This window comes from Desmodus rotundus, chromosome 10, assembly GCF_022682495.2.
Source record: "Desmodus rotundus isolate HL8 chromosome 10, HLdesRot8A.1, whole genome shotgun sequence".
NCBI classification, from domain to species: domain Eukaryota; kingdom Metazoa; phylum Chordata; class Mammalia; order Chiroptera; family Phyllostomidae; genus Desmodus; species Desmodus rotundus.
Window position 1 is genome coordinate 104,405,305 of NC_071396.1, and position 17,638 is coordinate 104,422,942.

Below are 17,638 nucleotides of genomic sequence, written 5' to 3' on the forward strand. Positions count from 1 at the left end.
GGAGAAAGCAAACGATTCCCCAGAGCAATAGCAAGAATCTAAGGGCCGAAAGTGATGAGATCGGAAAAGAAGACAGCCCCAGCCACCCGCGGATTCCAGAACTGTCAGAGCCTCCGAAGCCTGATGCTACTGACTTATCTCAGCAGACAAGACGGCTCAGATGCTCACTCATTCAGCAAATCTTTTCAGAGTGTCAGTCACTCCATTGGGGGGGGGGGGGGTGCAACGGCGAGTGGGAAGTGTGGCTAGGTCCCAGCCTTGCAGGGAGAGCTCTCAGGCAGGATCAGCAGGATCTCGTCTGCCAGTGGTGCCTCGTTTGAAATCTCTTGTAGGATGTCTTCCCCCATTTAACCGCACATTCACTACTCATTCTACTTCTCTTCCAAATTTACACGTGCAGTCTACCCTTTTTCTTCAGAGCAAAACCCATTTGCCAGAATTAAATGCGCTGAAGTCCTTCTGAAATTGATAGTAGTCTCCGTAAAAATAAAAACCACCAAATATCTTCCTTGGAAAAGGCTTGGAGGGCTGGTGGAAACTTCAGGAGGCACAAACATTTTATTTTGGAATGAGTGTTACCTTCCCGATGGTAGGAGGATGGGGCAGTTCACCCGGGATAAAATCAGGACCACTTCTTCATTGCCCCCCATGAAGCTAGGAAGGAGATGTGCTTCGTCCTCAATGGTGACGATGAGGAAACGGAAGTCACTAGGGAACTTAACTGTGCCGTGGGGACTTGTGTTTAAAATTCGTAACAACGGATGGAAGTTCATAGAAGCACAGATTGTCCATATATTGCCTATATATTGAGTCTATTTGAAAGTAAATGTTACAACTATTGATTTCATCCCCTGAAATTTATACTTCTATTGATGTTCTATGGAATGGAAATATAATTTATTTTTCAGTGTTTTGCACATATTCATAAATTCCTTTGTTTGCCCAATCCTCCCACAGCGGTCCTCAAAGGACCGCTCACTGGGGGGCCAACTGGTCTTCCTCATGGATTCCACCCCCACCCCCACCCAAAACTTCTTTTTAAACACCTGAGTGAGATTAACTCATTACTAGTTGCCTATATATGTTCTGTTAAATGTGGTATTTTTAGACTAACATGAATGCGTTTTAGAGTTTAGGGAATTCAGGCATGGCTCCAATTCGGTATTTTACTCACATCACAAGACTCCTACTGCACATGTGCATATGCAAATAGCTGAACTCCCATAATTTGGGGGAGGGATACAGATTCATTACCAGTACTGCCTTGCATGATTACGGGTTTTTTGTTTTCACACTGTCTGAGTCTATATAACGTCTTGTCTCACGGAGGAGAGAGCACCGGGCTGGGTTAGACTCCGTTGCTCGAGCAAGCTCAAATAGTGTCAGACAGTTTTGATCATCTGCCACAGAATGTTGCTTGCGATGATGTTTTTTAATTGCTGCTCTTCTTGCTTCTTAATAGCAAATTATTGTTAGTTTTTCTCGTCATTATCAATTTAGTTTGTTGTGGGTTGTTTTTAACCCCACAGTATGTACTAATGAATATTTATGATTTTTTAGGCTATAATTTTCCAAAACTACACCAGCAAGTATGCACTGTGCTCAACTGTGAATCATCCACATCCTTATTAGTAAAGCAGATGTATACGTATATTCCCCTATAATTTGCTAATGTGAGAACATTTCTCTAGTAATATGTGCAGTGCATGGAATCTTAGCATGCAAATTACTTAAAATCTACCAATAAGGTAAGCCTCACGGAAGTATTAAATTTACATTTGCATCACACTGTTTCAAAATACAGAAGCAAACATATGAGCTAATGGTTTAATCTTATTACATGCATTATATGCACTAATGTATTTTTTTTTGCCAGATTTTGATTATCTGGGGTAAGTAAAAATTGTGAATCATTACTCAAGGTCAATATCCCCCAGTGTGTCACCTGCCAGATGTTAATAGGTGCTCTGCAAATAATGGCTTCTTAGATAAGTTGGGAGAAAGGGATATGTACTGTGTTCCCCTTTCGGAGATTTGCAAAGTCCTTCAAGCATGTTGTGGTCATTAGTTTTAGGTGTCAACTGGGATAGGCCACAACACCCAGACACTTGGTCAAACACTAGTCTAGATGTGGCTGTGAAGGTATTTTTTTAGAGAGATTAACATTGAAATCACCAGACTTTGAGTAAAGTAGATTGTTCTCCATAATGTGCCAGGGCCTAGTCCATCCGCTGAAGGTCCTAAGAGAGAAGACTGACCTGCGGGAGGAGGGGGAATCTGCCTGTAGCCTGACTTTTGACTCAAGCTGCAACGTCAACTCTTCCCTGGGCCTGCAGCCTGCTGGCCGACGTTGAAGGTTTTGCGCTTACCAGCCTCTATGATTACATGAGCCAATTCCTTAAAACAAATCTCTCCATCGATGATAGATAGATAGACATACAGATAGAGACGTAAAACAAATACACAGATACATAAGTACATAGCTACAGATATATGCTATGTGTGTATATATGATAAAACTGTGTAGATATCCACTGCATATCTCACGTATACATATATGGGGGAGAGAATACACACACACACACCCTATTGGTTCTGTTTCTCTAAAACTAAGACATGTATTAAAGCTCTGAAAAGTTCTGCCATTTAAAACACTATCTGAACTGAGTTTATGTAACCACAAAACATTTTTCATATCACCCCTACTAATATCTCAAAATATAGCTTGGAAAATGCTTTTCTCCAGGCTTTACCTTAGACAGAGGCTGAGCTGTACCCTACGTCAGCAATATCGGACTCTAAGTCCACCCGATTCAGAAACTAATAGCATAAGGACTAGAACAAAAGATTCCACTTGTCCTTTTCTCTGCACGTGGCGTAGGCAGAGGAAAATAACCCTGTGTTATGCAAGCACAATGAGCTGAGATGTCCATTGTGGAGCGGGTCTCACATGTAATGATGTCTGATGAAAATATGTTCTGGCGAAATAGCCCCCATACTGTGCCTTTGTAAAATGCCCCTTTGTAGATATTCTTGGGGACTGGAGAGTCCTACTGAAGTGTCATCCGCTGCTGGGAAACATAGCATAAGGCAATGCAGGAATGGCAGGGAGCCGAACAAGAAAGGGTGTCTCTCTCTCCTAAAAGGCTTCCTCTGTCTCTTATTGTTCCTTCTCAAATGTGTTCCTTCACATGGTCCTCACTGGTCCCAATTTATCCTTCAGATCTAATCCTGGAAGCCACTTCCTCCAGAAAGCCTTTCTTTTCCTACCACCTCTGCACCCTGGATCCACCAGGTCAGCCCATCTCTGCCCTGTGAATGCATCCAAACACCAGGTACCTCTCTCGGCATTGGGCGTAACATCATTTAGTTAGTAAGGCCTGTCTCTCCTACAAGACTGTGAGGCCCACAAGAACAGGGGATGCTCCCAGCTTGCTTGTCTCTGTAGCCCGGCAGTCAGTGGGAACTCTGAGTGAAGGATGAAGTGATTGAAGGGGTAGCTCCCCCTCCCCAATTTTCCTCATGATTCTATGTAAATTATTCTTTCTTTGCAGCCAAACCTGAGCACTTTTCTCTACTTTGATTTCTTTCTAAAGATCTTCACTCTTCAACCTTAAAAAATATCTATGCCAACTGTCCATGAAATATTCGTGTGTGTGTGTATATACATATGAGGTCTGTCTCATAAAAATCCAACTATTATTAACATAATGAGAATGGTTTCTGCGACATCGATGTAATCTGGCAGCCAAGGAGAGTGGACTGGAATGAGCATGCGTGAACAATGATGCCTTCACTGTACCAGTCAGTGGGGGTGGTAGACACTGTTGAGTGAGCATGTGTACTATGTGGCCATCACACTCAAAATGACAGAGCAAGTAGAGTAACGGATCTGCAACAAATTTTGCATGAAGCTTGAACATTCCCATGGAAACTATTGGTATTATTCAGAAAGCCGTAGCTATGGGCAACTGGTGATTGGCAGCTTCGTCACGACAATGCACCTGCTCATGCTTCACATCTTGTGCAGTGTTTTGGTGAAACATCAAATCCTCCAGGTGACTCAGCCCCTCTACAGCCCAGATTTGGAGCCCTGTGACTTCTGGCTTTTCCCAGAACTAAAATCACCTTTGAAAGGGAAGAGATTTCAGACCATTGATGAGATTCAGGAAAATAAGACGGGGCAGCTAGTGGTGATTGGGAGAACTGCGTCAAGTGCCTACTTCGAAGGGGACCGAAGCATCATTGTCCTATGTACAATGTTTTTTGTGTCTTGGTATCTTCTTCAATAAATGTCTCTATTTTTCATATTACATGGCTGGATGTATGATCTGAACAGACCATGATCATACATGTACACACATGTACACACACATGTAAATCTATACACTTGTTCACTTGCAAACGTTAATAATTCGGTATGTGAAAGGGAGAGACAGATTCCAATTACAGCTGTATCGTTTGGGGGGGTCCAGTAAAATCGTGCAAAAGGTTTCAAACCTCTAAAAAGAAAAGCAGAGGCTTTTCTAATTCTAGCATCACCTCCTCCCACCCCCCCACCCCCCGCCCACTGCAGGTGCCATTTACCCAGCCCGGGTGCCCCATTTGTGTGCACACTGAAAATGGGTCTCTCTTCCACGAATTCTCACTGAAAACAAAAGCACTAAGAAAAATAATGCATTGGCAGACAGACAGGCTTTCATTTCAGGAAATCTGGCTGAGTATTTGGAGGGGCGGGTATGTATATAGAAAGTGACGGTGAGGGTGGCACCCAGGGGTCACCGGACCTGGCTCCACTCCCTCCCTGTGCACCCTCCCACGCCCCCCCCACCCTGCCCCAGACTCTCAGCTACTCACACTCAGCCTCCCTTTGCAGGGAGGGGCCCTAAAGGCAAAGGTCTTGGAACTGGCACAGGGTCACCTCTCCTTCCTGCCTGAGCCCGAGGCAGAAAACCATTGCCACCCAAAGTGTCATCTGAAGGAGTTGCCCAAGTGGCTTATCCATGGACAAGACGCACAGGGAGGGTTCTCTCATGACCCCCTCTCCTTGGCCCTGGTCCCCACTAAGGCTACAGAGAAGTTGCCTCCAACCCAGCCCTGGCATGGGAGACCTAAGTTGTGGAGAAGCTAAGGCATCTCTAGCTGATAGAAAAATTCAGCAAGAGCAAGCAGCTCTCTAACAATGAGTCTCCCTCCCCCTGCCCACTCCCACCCTGCCACACTACTCAGGACCAGGGAAATTATACCAGAAGTTCTAAAACATGCTAATTTTTCACACTTTCCAAATCTGGGCACCCTATTACAAAGCTTCATTTTTGGTATAAGAAATGGGTATTGAATCACAGTAAACTCTCACTTAAAAAAAAAAAATTCCCAGAGAGCCAGACCATGCTCACCCTAGCATCCATGCATATTAGATCATCAATAACCCCTTAATTAGGATGAGACCACCTACTAGACTGAGTTGAATTCCTTGACACAATCCAGTTTTGAAAGACAGGATGCTTTGATCAAGAACAGCTCTCTGAAACACCCTCCGCCCCCCTGATGAGACATTTATTGAAGGGTACCTCTCCAGACGCAGAGCTGAGGCGGGTCACAGCACCTCTCACCACAAATGCTTGAAGCTGTTCTCCACTCTCCACTACGAGATGGTCCACCTGGGGCTGGACATGCACAGTGTCATTTCTAAACAGTGGGAGATAAAGGCACGGCCACCAGCCACGAAAACCCAACTTGTAAAAACACGCAGGTTTACTCATTACAAATGCGTTCTTCGGCTCCTCCGAGGAGCCACTTGAAGGTCACCTCCACTCAAAATCCTTGGTTTGGGGGCCCCTTGTTGCATAAAGCTTAGTCTATTAAAATCCTAAAAGTGGCTAATGATGAAAATTTCAGCCATTTTGTTTTTAAATCTCTGTGGAGTGGGGGAAAAGAAAAACCAACACATGAGTCCATTTGAAATCGTTTTGTGAATTTTAATCATAGCAAATGTGTTTTAACAGTAGTCATAAAATCAACATTACCACATATACAAAGGACAAGACACCAGTTTGGCATACAAAAATACCATATATTAAAATTGAGTTCATCAGAAAAACTCAGGACTTGCTAAGACACCATCTACAACAGAGAGAGCAAGCAAGAATGCTTTTAAGACATTCAGATTTATACACAGCAGCTTGATACCCGCCCCCCCCCCATGAAGTCAGTATTTGGCAACATTTAGACAGTGTTTTCTACACAGCCCAGCAGCTCATTGATCTGTAGGGCGATTCAACCCTTTCAAAGAAAAGCTCCTAAAATAAATAATCCACATAATTGTAAATGAAACCTGTCACAGACGTGAGTGAGCAGCCTCTGAGCAGCATTAATCTAGCCATCTGACTGGAGTATTGGTTATGAAGAGGGCCTGGCAACCCACCAGAGCGGCTGTGCGGCAGCTACGCGGCTGATGTTGGAGTTCAAAACCACCCCGAGCTGATAACGGCCTCCCCACCTGCCGCTGTCAAGTGAGGCAAACAGGAACAAGCCGTGGAAGGAAAAACAGAAAAAATGACAACAACCAGGACAGAAACCTAAATGTTCTTGAATGCGTCTTCCCCACAGTATTAACCCATTCAAGTCAGGACACGTCCCTGGGTACAGGCATTGCATTCCACAGCTAAGAGGATGTGAGCAGAGTTGGTCCATGACTCAGCAACTAACTCTGGAGCAGGCTCTGAAATTGCCCGACGTGGCAGGCCACTCGTGGGGCCCCTTGGACCCTCTCATCGGCTCAGCACATTCCCTATACGTCTTCAACAGAAACATCATGGACTGAATCTGGCAGGCCACACTGACGTGACAAATTGTGCTTGGCCATTATTCCCGATTGTCGTGCTTCGGCTGGTTTCTGCCACGACTGACCTCCAGCTCCTACCCAATTTGCTACGGAGCTATAATCCCACTACAGATTTCCTTCCCTTTTATGCCAATCTTTTCTCACTCTCTGGGCAGATCCATCAATCTTTTGCGATAGGTCCAAGGCCATGCTTCTACCTCTTCCACACAGGATCCACTCAATAGTTGGGTTGTACCTCAGCCAGGAAAAGCCATACAGGAATTGTCCGAAGCAAGTATAAGATAGCAGCTCATCCATCCTGCCACTGTTTGAACAAAGATGACATAAATATCACCCTGGTCCCTTGGAGGGGCAGTTGTCTCATTTATTTCCTTCCTCTTACAGCCCAGTTCCTTCACCACTATCAATCACATCCAACCTTCTACTGCCGATTCTCAAACAGCCACTGTCAAATTAAAAACCGAGCGTACCTTTGGAAAACTCTAGTTAGAATAGCCCAGTAACTCACACTGCAGAGACTGCAGACTTCCACATGGGCCACTAGCCCTACAGCCAGAATGATGAATTTAGCACAGTGTTCTAAAACAGGTATAGCTATAGAAAGCACCCCCAGAAAAACAAGGAAAATTCATGCTGTTATAGACTTCAAGACCCCTCAGTACTTTGCCACAAATAATTAGATTGTCCCTAAAAGGATTCATAATATGAATAGTATCAAAAACCATAGATTAGAATAAGAAAGTCTAGCTAACGAGATGAGTGTTTCAAGCACCACTATACCATAAGTGAGATACAGATAGTGGGGTACCCCAGGCAGTCAATCCTGAAAAACAAACAAACAAAACCCAACAAGATCATTGGCTCCACTGTGCAAGGAAACCTGTACAGAAACACCAGAGCCACATTCTAAGATTTCAGGAAAAATGGTACTCTACCCAGGACCACTTGAGCAGGGTCAAACAGGAAGCTATTGGAAGACAGAAATTAAACACCCCACCTGCTTAAGTTCTTCAACCATCAACAATGTTCCAAGAAAATGTATGCAGAACCCACCTCTTCATATATTTGAAAAGTCTCAAGAGTTTAGTTATATACACACTCACAAAGGTGGACAGCTTGACATAATGGATGCAGCCAATAGAATTTGTTAATATATGAACATCTAAATTCAACATTATGCAACCCACAAATTGAAAAACATGACCAATGACATCTTTACTTGCTTTAACTCATTACTGCGAAATCATATTCCTACATATATATATATATCTACACCTATATGGGAATCGTCAGAAAAAAAATCAATGGCTTGAATATCCCCTTATTTTTCATTAGAGCAACAGACCGATGACTTGCCTTGTGTGCAAAAAGAATGCTGATGGGTTAACAGCATCATTTTTTTTAGAGAGATAGAAATTCGAATCTTTTGCAGATCTCTCCTCTCACAGCAGTAACTTTGGATCTCTAACTTCCTTGTAGTCTAAAGAAAAACTGTCATTTTGGCCAAAACAAAAAAAATATTTTTAGTAATTTTTAAAAACAAGCTTAAAAAGAACAGTCAACGCCCATTGATGAGTTCTGGGGATGGGGGAAATCAACTCAATCCTGCGAAATGGGAGCAAATGCATTTGGTAGATGTCACATTCAAACACAATGAAAAGCGGACTAACCAATTTTGACACAGCATGGGATTCCAAATCAGGCAATGGGAACTCATTAACACCCAAATCTAGACTGGAACAAATGCTGTACTATCAGGAAGAGCCTGACCTTTCTATGACTATATATCTCACACTGAATTTTCTGCTTCCATTTACCCACTTAAAAACCCATTCTAGTAACTTCCATGGGCAATGTTTTTAATGTTTAAAAAAAAAAGTGTCTGGGCTTGGCTGCAAATCTTCAATTCTTTCAGTGATAAAGAAAATTTAAAAACCTGGCAAGCCTAAAAACAAAATAGTACCTGTGTTAGAGTCTGGCAAACGGAGAATGATGCCCACATGTGCCACACCACAGACCGGGACGTGCCGGCAGAATCCCAGGGCAAACAAACGCTGTCCGCGAGCAGTGTAAAACATGCTTGCTCCCCACCCCACACCTTACTAATGCAGCAGTGAGGTCCGGGTAAGGTGTGGGAAGTGGAGAGAGATTTCATCAGGCTTTTTTTTTTTTTTTCTGTAACATTTACTTTTTGGTCACAAGACCCTAAACACATTTTCACAGTTACAGGTCATGCATAACTTGCAGGTCAAATGGTTTACAGCTACTGTCTAACTACTGTTTTGGGGCAACAGATTCACATGCAGCTAATCATCCCGGAAAAGGGGCTTCAATAGCACTCTTCACGCTTCACTGAGCGTTCCGACCTTGCCTTGACCCAAAGTATCTAAGGGATAACCCCAAAGGGCAATCAATGGATTTTTACTGGGGTACTTGAGATCACACACTTTAGAAGCCCAGAAAGGTTTTGTTTTTTTTTTTATTTTTAGCCAACTGCATGTTACTATTTAACCACAAGCTGTCTTCTTAGCCTTACTGTTACTCCTGCCACTTTGATGCTAGACACCAATGCAGAACCATGCTGACCAATGTGTTAGCCACCGACCATGAGTGACTACATTTAAATAACTTAAAGTTAAATAATAAAACACAAACCCTGTTACTCAGGCAAACTAACTTCATTTCAACTGCCTGATATGGGATCACATAGGTTACATCATATTATTTCCATCATCACAGAAAGTTCGACTGAGCCGTGCCAACCTGGACCGTCCCAAGGGCTACACCCCCGTTGGTCCGACCTTCAGGGGATCCACTCTCCAGTTGTGCGGAAGAGTCAACTTAACTATTTATTTAAAGAAAATGCTTGAGAACTTTCTGATCACACAGTATGACTGGAACTGATACCAGATTTGCTTTTTATCACAACTTATGCCTCAGGTCGCTGTACAGAAATTTTCCCCAGACAATGCTTTTTGATAGCCTGCTTGGCTCTGCTAAACATCGTAAGCATTCTCTGGCTTATGTCAAGATCATTAATAAAGACAAAAAATTCATGCTTCTTAGAGTTTACTATTTACACAACACTCATTGTCCTTTATAAAGGCTGGGGGGACGCGGAATAATGGTTTGCAATTAAAAAATTCAAATCACATGGTTTTCTTTAAAAGTCTGTATTCACCCCTAAATCAACCCTCCTTTGATTTCCCAGAGAGGTAGATGCTAACTAAAAAATGAATATATAAATCTACAAAAGAAAAACTTTAAAGCAAGAGTTGAGTCCATGAAGGGTGTTCATCCACCTTGGAAAAGTTCATCCACAGCCCACCAGAGAGGTCAACAGGCTTGGGAAGAAGAGGAAGCTGCAGCGAAGTTCTCCTCTCCCTTTGCTGCAGAATTCCAAGCTGCTGCGTGACTCCGCAACTCTGTGGGCCTCCATGGATTTGTCCTCAAAACGAAGGCCCCAGAGGTTGCTTTCAGCTCTTACTTTCTGTGCTTTCCATTGTGATTTTTTTCACCGATGTGCAACTGTAAATTCTGGCCGATTGTGTCACTGGACTTTGGTCACATGGGGTAGATGAGTTGTTAGTGTCGTGAGTGACTGCCAGAAGAGGCCAGAGCAATGGGATGCCAAGTCCATTAAAACATCAAGTCTACAAAAATTCTATCAGGCAGACTGAGACACCATACACACACACACACACACACACACACACACACACACACGAGTGCACACCCTAACGAACAGGTGCACAAGTAACTGTAGGCAGAATTCACTCAAACACTATTTCGTATGTCAGTAACACTTGCACAGAAAATTCTGATTTGGTTGTTATTGTTACTCTAGGTTGTAAAGTCAAGAATCTATCGTAGAGCTGATTAATTTTCCGCTGCTTAACTGTAGCTCTAGCATTGGATTACTTTTAAGGAGAAGTTACGTGAATGTTTTTACTCAGTATTTTTACACTAAGAAACACAGGGCACTGGACTGTCATACATGTTAGTGTCTGTATGGAACCTACTTAACACAGAGAAGTCTTATCAAATACTACAAACACTACACAGCCGGTCATTTCTTACTGTACATAAACATATGCAGATATCATTTACAAAGTGAATTGGAACATGGCATGGCTTAAAATTGCAAGGGTAAAGTCCATTTGAAAAGTAGTGTTCTTAATGCAACATTTCTGTGTTTGGTTTTGTTTTCCCCCAAGAGGAAGAGAAATTAGGTCAGACATGTATTACAGCAGCCTGGTTGAGTTTGAGAAATTGACACTAACCCAACAGTATATTACGTTACGTAATAGAGGATAGCATTCAGCTAATATGATACCTAAATTATTAATACCAAATAAATCCTAGATTTGTTGTATAATGTCCAATAGCTTACATAGTAAAATGGCATTTTAACCTAATTTCTAGCTTGAGCTTTCAAATACATTTCCTAAAGGTCTGAAGAAAAAAATTTAAAAGATTTGAAAAACCCGAGTTCATATTTTTATATTGCATTCCCACACCAGTGAACAGCGTTAGCTTTGGATTCTAGTCATTCTACTGTCGTTTTATCTCACACAATTTCCATCAGTTTAATGTGCATATTTGTGCTGCTTGCAGGTAATAGTTGGCATGTAAGTAAATTAAATGGTCTCCATCACACAGGGTTATTTCTCGCCTTGCTGTTTGGAACTAGCTACTGCTTACCTCTCCCTCCCCCAGCTGCATGGATTCAATACAACACAAGCATACATATCCGTGAGGAGTCTTTGTCACGTAGCACTTGCTCCAGGAATTCCATGAAAGAAATTAGAAAAGAGCTGTAAGGCTCACAGCCATTTCTGCATGCACACACTTCCAGGCACAGCAATTTATCACCTGATCCCAGCAAATCTTTCTTCGTGAGCATCCAAAGACCATTACATATTGAAGCATATTTGAGAATCTGGGAGGAACTGGCCCATTTAAATTGAGAATGTGAGTTGTTGGTTTACCTTGCCACTCTTCCCAATAAAAAACATATGTCAAAATACAAGAGATAGTCTTACTTCTACAACAAGAGGAAACTGGGAGTCTGAATGGTTTAGAATTCTCTCATGGGACAATAATATCTTTCAAAAAATAACCATGGACTGCCTACTGGAACAGCAGTCCCGCTCTGTCCCCGGGTGACACCGCTCATGCCCATTTCAATACCCCAAACTGGGGGAAAAGGCAAGGCTCTGTCCCTCTCCGTCTGTGCCTCCCAGCACGCAGGGCTCGACTGCCACACGGAGGAGGAGCAAGTGTTGGAAGTGACAAGTGCGTAACACCTCACTGGTGGGTCCTGGTGCCCAAGAGTTGCCCACCGTTTCAGACCCTGGACTCGCTGGCACCCACCAAGTCTCCCTACTGGGATTCTCCTGACATCCAAAACCTGAGGCAAATCAAATCACACACACACACACACACACACACACACAGAGATGCATAATATTTACATTTAAAATTCTGGTTTTGTGAGATGGCTTGAGAAAAATTGGCAAATAGTTTTTCTGTGGGATGAGGCATGTCTCCTCATTACTCAGTTTACTGCTCCCCGGGTGGGCTTCCTCAATTTGATTAACATATGCAGCTTACGTAGCAGGCTCTCATTACACGGGAAGAAAAATGAAGGCGCGTGACAAAACACAACACTTTGGAAACACTTCTTCAAACATTTCCTTCAAAAAATGACGGTCCGTTGAACTTATTGTGATTGGGGTGCCGTTCAAAAGGTATAAAAGGCCTTGGCAACTGAATGAAGACTGGGTTTCACTGTAAAAAAAAAAAAAAAAAAAAGGAAAGAAACTAGCGCTGGGGGTCACCGCTGAACTTGTCCGTGGGTTCTCGGGGCTAATTCCACTCTCCAGCATCTGTACAGAGCGTCTTCGTTTTAATCTACCACACTTGGAGAAGATCACATGTGTGCACTTGCACAGAGTCACGTCTAAGTAGAATATGTTTATCTTGCCACGGGATTTTGGAAAATCATAAATTACAGTCCATTTAGTAGGTGACTATGAGGATGCATGCAATCGTCTTCAAAGCTGCTGCCATCGATGCTCAGAGCGGTCTGCTTGGCCTCTCGTTGAGACCTGGCATTCTGTCCTCTGTTTGTCTTGGGTTAATCAAGTGGCAGCCCGGAGGCTAGCCCTCGGCACCAAAATATCAGTATCGCCCCCATCTTCTCCCCTCGGTCCAATCACTAACACCTGCTCAAGCCCTGGTCGGCACCCGCGAGAGACGTCCCCGCTGCCCTCTTCAGCCGCAGGATATCACAGTGAAGCGCTTAGAAATGCAAGACATGTTGTGGAGCACGATGCCCAGAAGGAAGACCAGGACGCAGGCCACCAAGATCACAGTGCACACCCCAGACCAGGTGGAGCTTTTTGCCCCGCCCCGCCTGTCTGGCTCCTCCTCCACTGCTGGCGCCGCAGCTGCTGCAGCTGCAGCCGCTGCCTCTGCCTCCTCCTCCTGGGGGGGCCCACCCTGCAGAGGCTGCTGCTCTGCCGGGACGGTCACCACGGTAACAGACTTCTGCTGGTTCCCGGGCAGCAGGCGGCAGCCCGAGTCTCCGGGCAGTGGCGCTCGCTCCTTGGAGATGGGCAGGGGCAGCATGTAGCACCCATTGCTGGGAAGTTTGATGAAGACCGGGGTGTGCTCCGAGGCATGCGGGATGGCAATGATGGCAAGGACCTCCGGGTCGTCAGGGAGCTGCGACACCGAGAAGCCTGCAGGCAGCTTGGTGATGCCCCGGCACCACGGGCACCTCACATCCTTCTGGCTTGTCCTCATCTGCTGAAGGCACACGGAGCAGCAGGTGTGTTTGCAATCCAGCAACTTGGGCCTGCGCCGGGGGCTGTAATAATTGAAACAGATCTGACATTCCAGCAAAGAATCTTGGGAGATCGTCTCCATCGTGAACTGGGAGCAGGAAAGGCAAGGCCAAGAGGGAGAAGCTTGTTCTCAGAGGCCACCACTCTGGCACCTTCCTTTGTTGTCGTGCCTTTCCAAAGTCACCAGGCGATCAGGGAGCTCACAGGCATCTCACAGGCATCGAGCATGCTCGGGTGTGTTCATTTCTGAAGGAGACAAAAATGCACACAGAGTTAATTATTTCAAACAAGCAGAGACGTCAGCATATCAAATGGATATATGCCACCGCTCAAAAGTCTCGACAGTAGGTCAGAAACATAAAAATTCCCCACCCGTGAGACTGTGGGATTCCGGGTCTGTCCAGTGGCGGGTGCGTGACTGGTCTCGGACGGCTCATCATGGCGAAAACTTTGCCCATTTCTAAAGAACCAAATGCCTCTGGGGTATGTGGGTACACAATGCCCCACGTTTCGTAAAAAGGCCAGTCTGTTATTTGTTTTGTACATTTGAGGGGACCTGGATTATCCTTCAAATACACCAGAGACATTCTCTGGCTTCCAGTAAGTTTGTAGCATTTTCTAAAAGTTAATGTCTGTCTTCCAATCTCCCGACTTTCTTTTCCTGATCCCACTTGCCCTCCTGTAGATATTCATTGCCAAATGCAAGCAACTTTACAATGTAGGTGCTTCGTGTAAGAACTTGCCACTTGACAAGAGTTAGGACTGTTCCTCTCTGACAGGTCATCAGAGTGATGCCATTAGAATGAGCACAAGCAGGCCTCTGTTGCCTTGTCCATCAAGCCACTTGGACCAAGGTCATTCTTGTCCATTGAGTTTAAGAGAGACAACAAAACAAGACACAAAAAATAAGACAAGACCACCACGCAAACCACCAGTAGCAATGAACCTTGAGGCAGCAGGGATCACAAAGGCATGCGGGATCAGGAGTATCGTTTGGGCCATTTATTAATTGCATTTCTCCTCAGGCTTACACCAGGTAACAAGACCACCGGCAAAGACCATGAACTGATCCTAATCAGGTGTTCCAGTGAAAGGTTGTGAGAGAAGACTGGCAGGCAGGCAGCCTTCATCCACCCCATTCCCCCCACCCCCCAAAAAGCACAGTGTTACCTCCTGGCATAGCCCAGCTGCAGGGTAACTCCGTACAACTCAGCCAGGGCTGGAGGCACCCCTTAGTGCAAAGCAGTGTTAATAAAAGCCACCCAACTCTGTTTCCTACTGAAAGCATCCAAATTATGTGTCTCTGCATGGAGCCGTGATGACTCTGGAAAGAACCATTCAACCACTATTGTAGAAATAATTGCTAGTTCTAGAACCCCACCCACACCCAGAGTCAGGAGCTAAAGACAAGGAAAAGCTCTTTCACATTTTTCTTAAAAAGCCAAGCTTCTTTTCCTAACTTCCTTTGTGAAATTAAGAATGCACGGACGCGTTAAAGTAAAGAAAAGAATATAAATGTGTGAGATGACAGATGTGTAACCAGCCAGATGGCGAGGGGAGGGTCCTTCACAATGTACGCATTGACCAAATCACCACGATGTACACTTTAAATATCTTACTTGTCAATTATGTCTCAATAAAGCTGGAAAAAGTAGAAAAATAAAATACCTATCAAGTATCGATCAAGCACCAATCCAGCTACTTCTGGATATGAAGAACCAGACCCAAATCCTACCCCGAAGCAATTCAAAGTTAAGTCAGAATGAATATAAATTTCTCTTCCATTCGTTTATTCATTCCAACTTTTACTGCATAGCTACCATGTGTCACTCATCACAGTATTTACTTTTGTTCCTTGTAGCTAAGACCTCGTCACTGCCCGTAAGAAACGTCCAGCCTAGAAGGACTCGAACAGCTGCACATACAGAGTGATACATGCGACACAGCAGCTGGGGGAATCAGCGTAGGCTCAGTGACAAAATCTGGATTATGGGGAGGATTTGACTTGTAAAATCAAAGGACAGGTTATTTCCAGGTCAGAAATCAGCCCGAGCAGAGGAAAGGAGGTGAGCGATCACAGAATTATTTCTAGACACAGACTACAGGATTTTGTCTAACAAGAGTCACCTAGAGAGCCCGTCCCTAAGAGTGTCATAGTTCTAGCTCCTACAGGTAGGTTTTTGATGTGGCTACCCACAGGCCCAGCTAGGGACAGCAGGTCCTGCAGGGAGGGGAAGAGATGAGCGAGGTCAGCCACAGGCCAAGGGCCACAGACCACAGACCGTGGATAGCCTCAAGTGCCGGGCCAAGGACGCAGGGCCTTCTGCTGGGCAATGGGGAAACACCAGTAAGGTTCGGAGTATGAGAATGACTCACCAGGTAGCTATATTCCGGAGAGATTTGAAAGACCTGCTGGGACACTATTCTCACGTGAGACGAGAGTAATAAGTAGCTGAAGTAAATGGGGCAGTTAGCATGAAGAGACGCAGACTGCTGAGAGGTCTCACAGGAGTCAGGTGGGACCTCGCCATGGCTTCCGAAGAGCCAGGGGGAGGGAAGAAGTCAAGCGAAGCCTTGAGAGGAGGGCACTAGCATTGAGACACACAGGGGTCGCCAAGAGAAAGACAGTAAGTTTTGTGGCCGTATTCCATCTTAGGTGCTCGAAGAGACAAGAAATACATTCTTCAGAGAGATATTAGAGTCAAGAAGAAGATGAAAATGTGAGGTTGATATTGCAAAGTCAGGACCAGACCCAAGAGACCTAGGTAGCATCCACAGAGAAGAGACATCAGCCAGAGACAGGGAAAACAGAACAGATTAGACCCTCAGGGAAGACCCATATATAAGCCCAGTCTAAAGGAAAAATAGGGGCAAAGTAGAAGGAAACTCATCAATGTGTCCCAGGCAGAGTTCCGAGAGTGAACAGTGAGCAAAGACCTCACGGTTCGCAGACCAGCAGGTAGCTAGTACCATTGCGTGGTGTCAGCAGGTGTGATGGATGGAGCCTGGGGAAGCTGCTGGAATGTAAGAACGAGAGCCCCCAGGGAGTCAGTGTGAGGTCCAGGGGTAGCTTAGAGGGGGGACAATCAAGGAACATGTCTTTTAATCTTCAGAAAACAGAAATCTGAGCCAAGAGGGACAGAGGAGGCAGGCTTGGGTGCTCTAAGACAGATAGCTGGTGAGGTGTGTGCTGTCCAGCACAGCAACCACCAGCCCCAGGATCAAGCGAAGGCAGAGAGTGGAGCTTAGAAAGGGGAAAGTGTATGGACAGCCACGGTGGGGGATGTGGACTGGAATGGGGATGCCCAACGTGTTAGCAACTAGGGTAGAATTCTTTGAACTTCACATCCATGGTACTGAATTTATTTTTTCTTAGCCAAAACACAGGGTTTCCTGGTCAGCACTGGCAAATGCTCTCTCTTATCCATCCTTACTGTGTAAGCCCATCGACAGAGGTCAGGCCAGGATATTATAACCCACAGGGAGACAGCAATGTGTCTGGCATGGAAGGATTGATCTCTTTGAGCCACGGTGGCAGAGATGACAGCATTGGGCAGGGGCAGCTGAAAAAAGCACAGATTGTTGCAACTTTACGGATTTGGAGACAGCCTTCCTTAACAATGGCCTCTGAGGACAGCCACCCTCAATACAGATGGAGCTGAGAACAAACAATGTTTCCTGACACCAATTTATTTCTTAACCTTCCTCTTGTCCCATTATTTACTTTCCTTTCTTATTAAAATGTGGGAAGAATGGGGGGGCTTTGGCCTCAAAGAATCTTGTGTCAAATCCTCACTCTCTCACACAGGAGCAAGTCATTTAACTTCTCGGACCGCTTCCCCCCTGGCCAAATGGGGTGGAGTTGTGGGTGAAGGTCAAGTGAATTCGGAGTCTGGTACTGCCAGGCAGAGAAGGACTCGGTGCCAGTTCCCTCCTTCCT

The 17,638-nt window shown here is 44.9% G+C and overlaps 1 protein-coding gene and 1 non-coding gene across 3 annotated transcripts in view; both read right to left on the reverse strand.

The window, feature by feature from the left end:
- Positions 1-1,293: 1,293 nt before the first annotated feature.
- Positions 1,294-1,419, reverse strand: LOC112323037 (small nucleolar RNA SNORA28). Its single transcript, XR_002976685.1, has one exon. It is a non-coding gene; the product is annotated as a small nucleolar RNA SNORA28 (small nucleolar RNA).
- A 4,538-nt stretch (positions 1,420-5,957) lies between these two features.
- Positions 5,958-17,638, reverse strand: part of RNF152 (ring finger protein 152) — a 62,975-nt gene continuing 51,294 nt past the window's right edge. For both annotated transcript variants that reach the window (XM_045187917.3, XM_045187918.3), the window contains exon 3: positions 5,958-13,944. In XM_045187917.3, the coding sequence (XP_045043852.2) occupies positions 13,124-13,780 (657 nt within the window). In that variant the 5' untranslated portion in view covers positions 13,781-13,944 and the 3' untranslated portion in view covers positions 5,958-13,123. The remainder of the gene's footprint in view (positions 13,945-17,638) is intronic.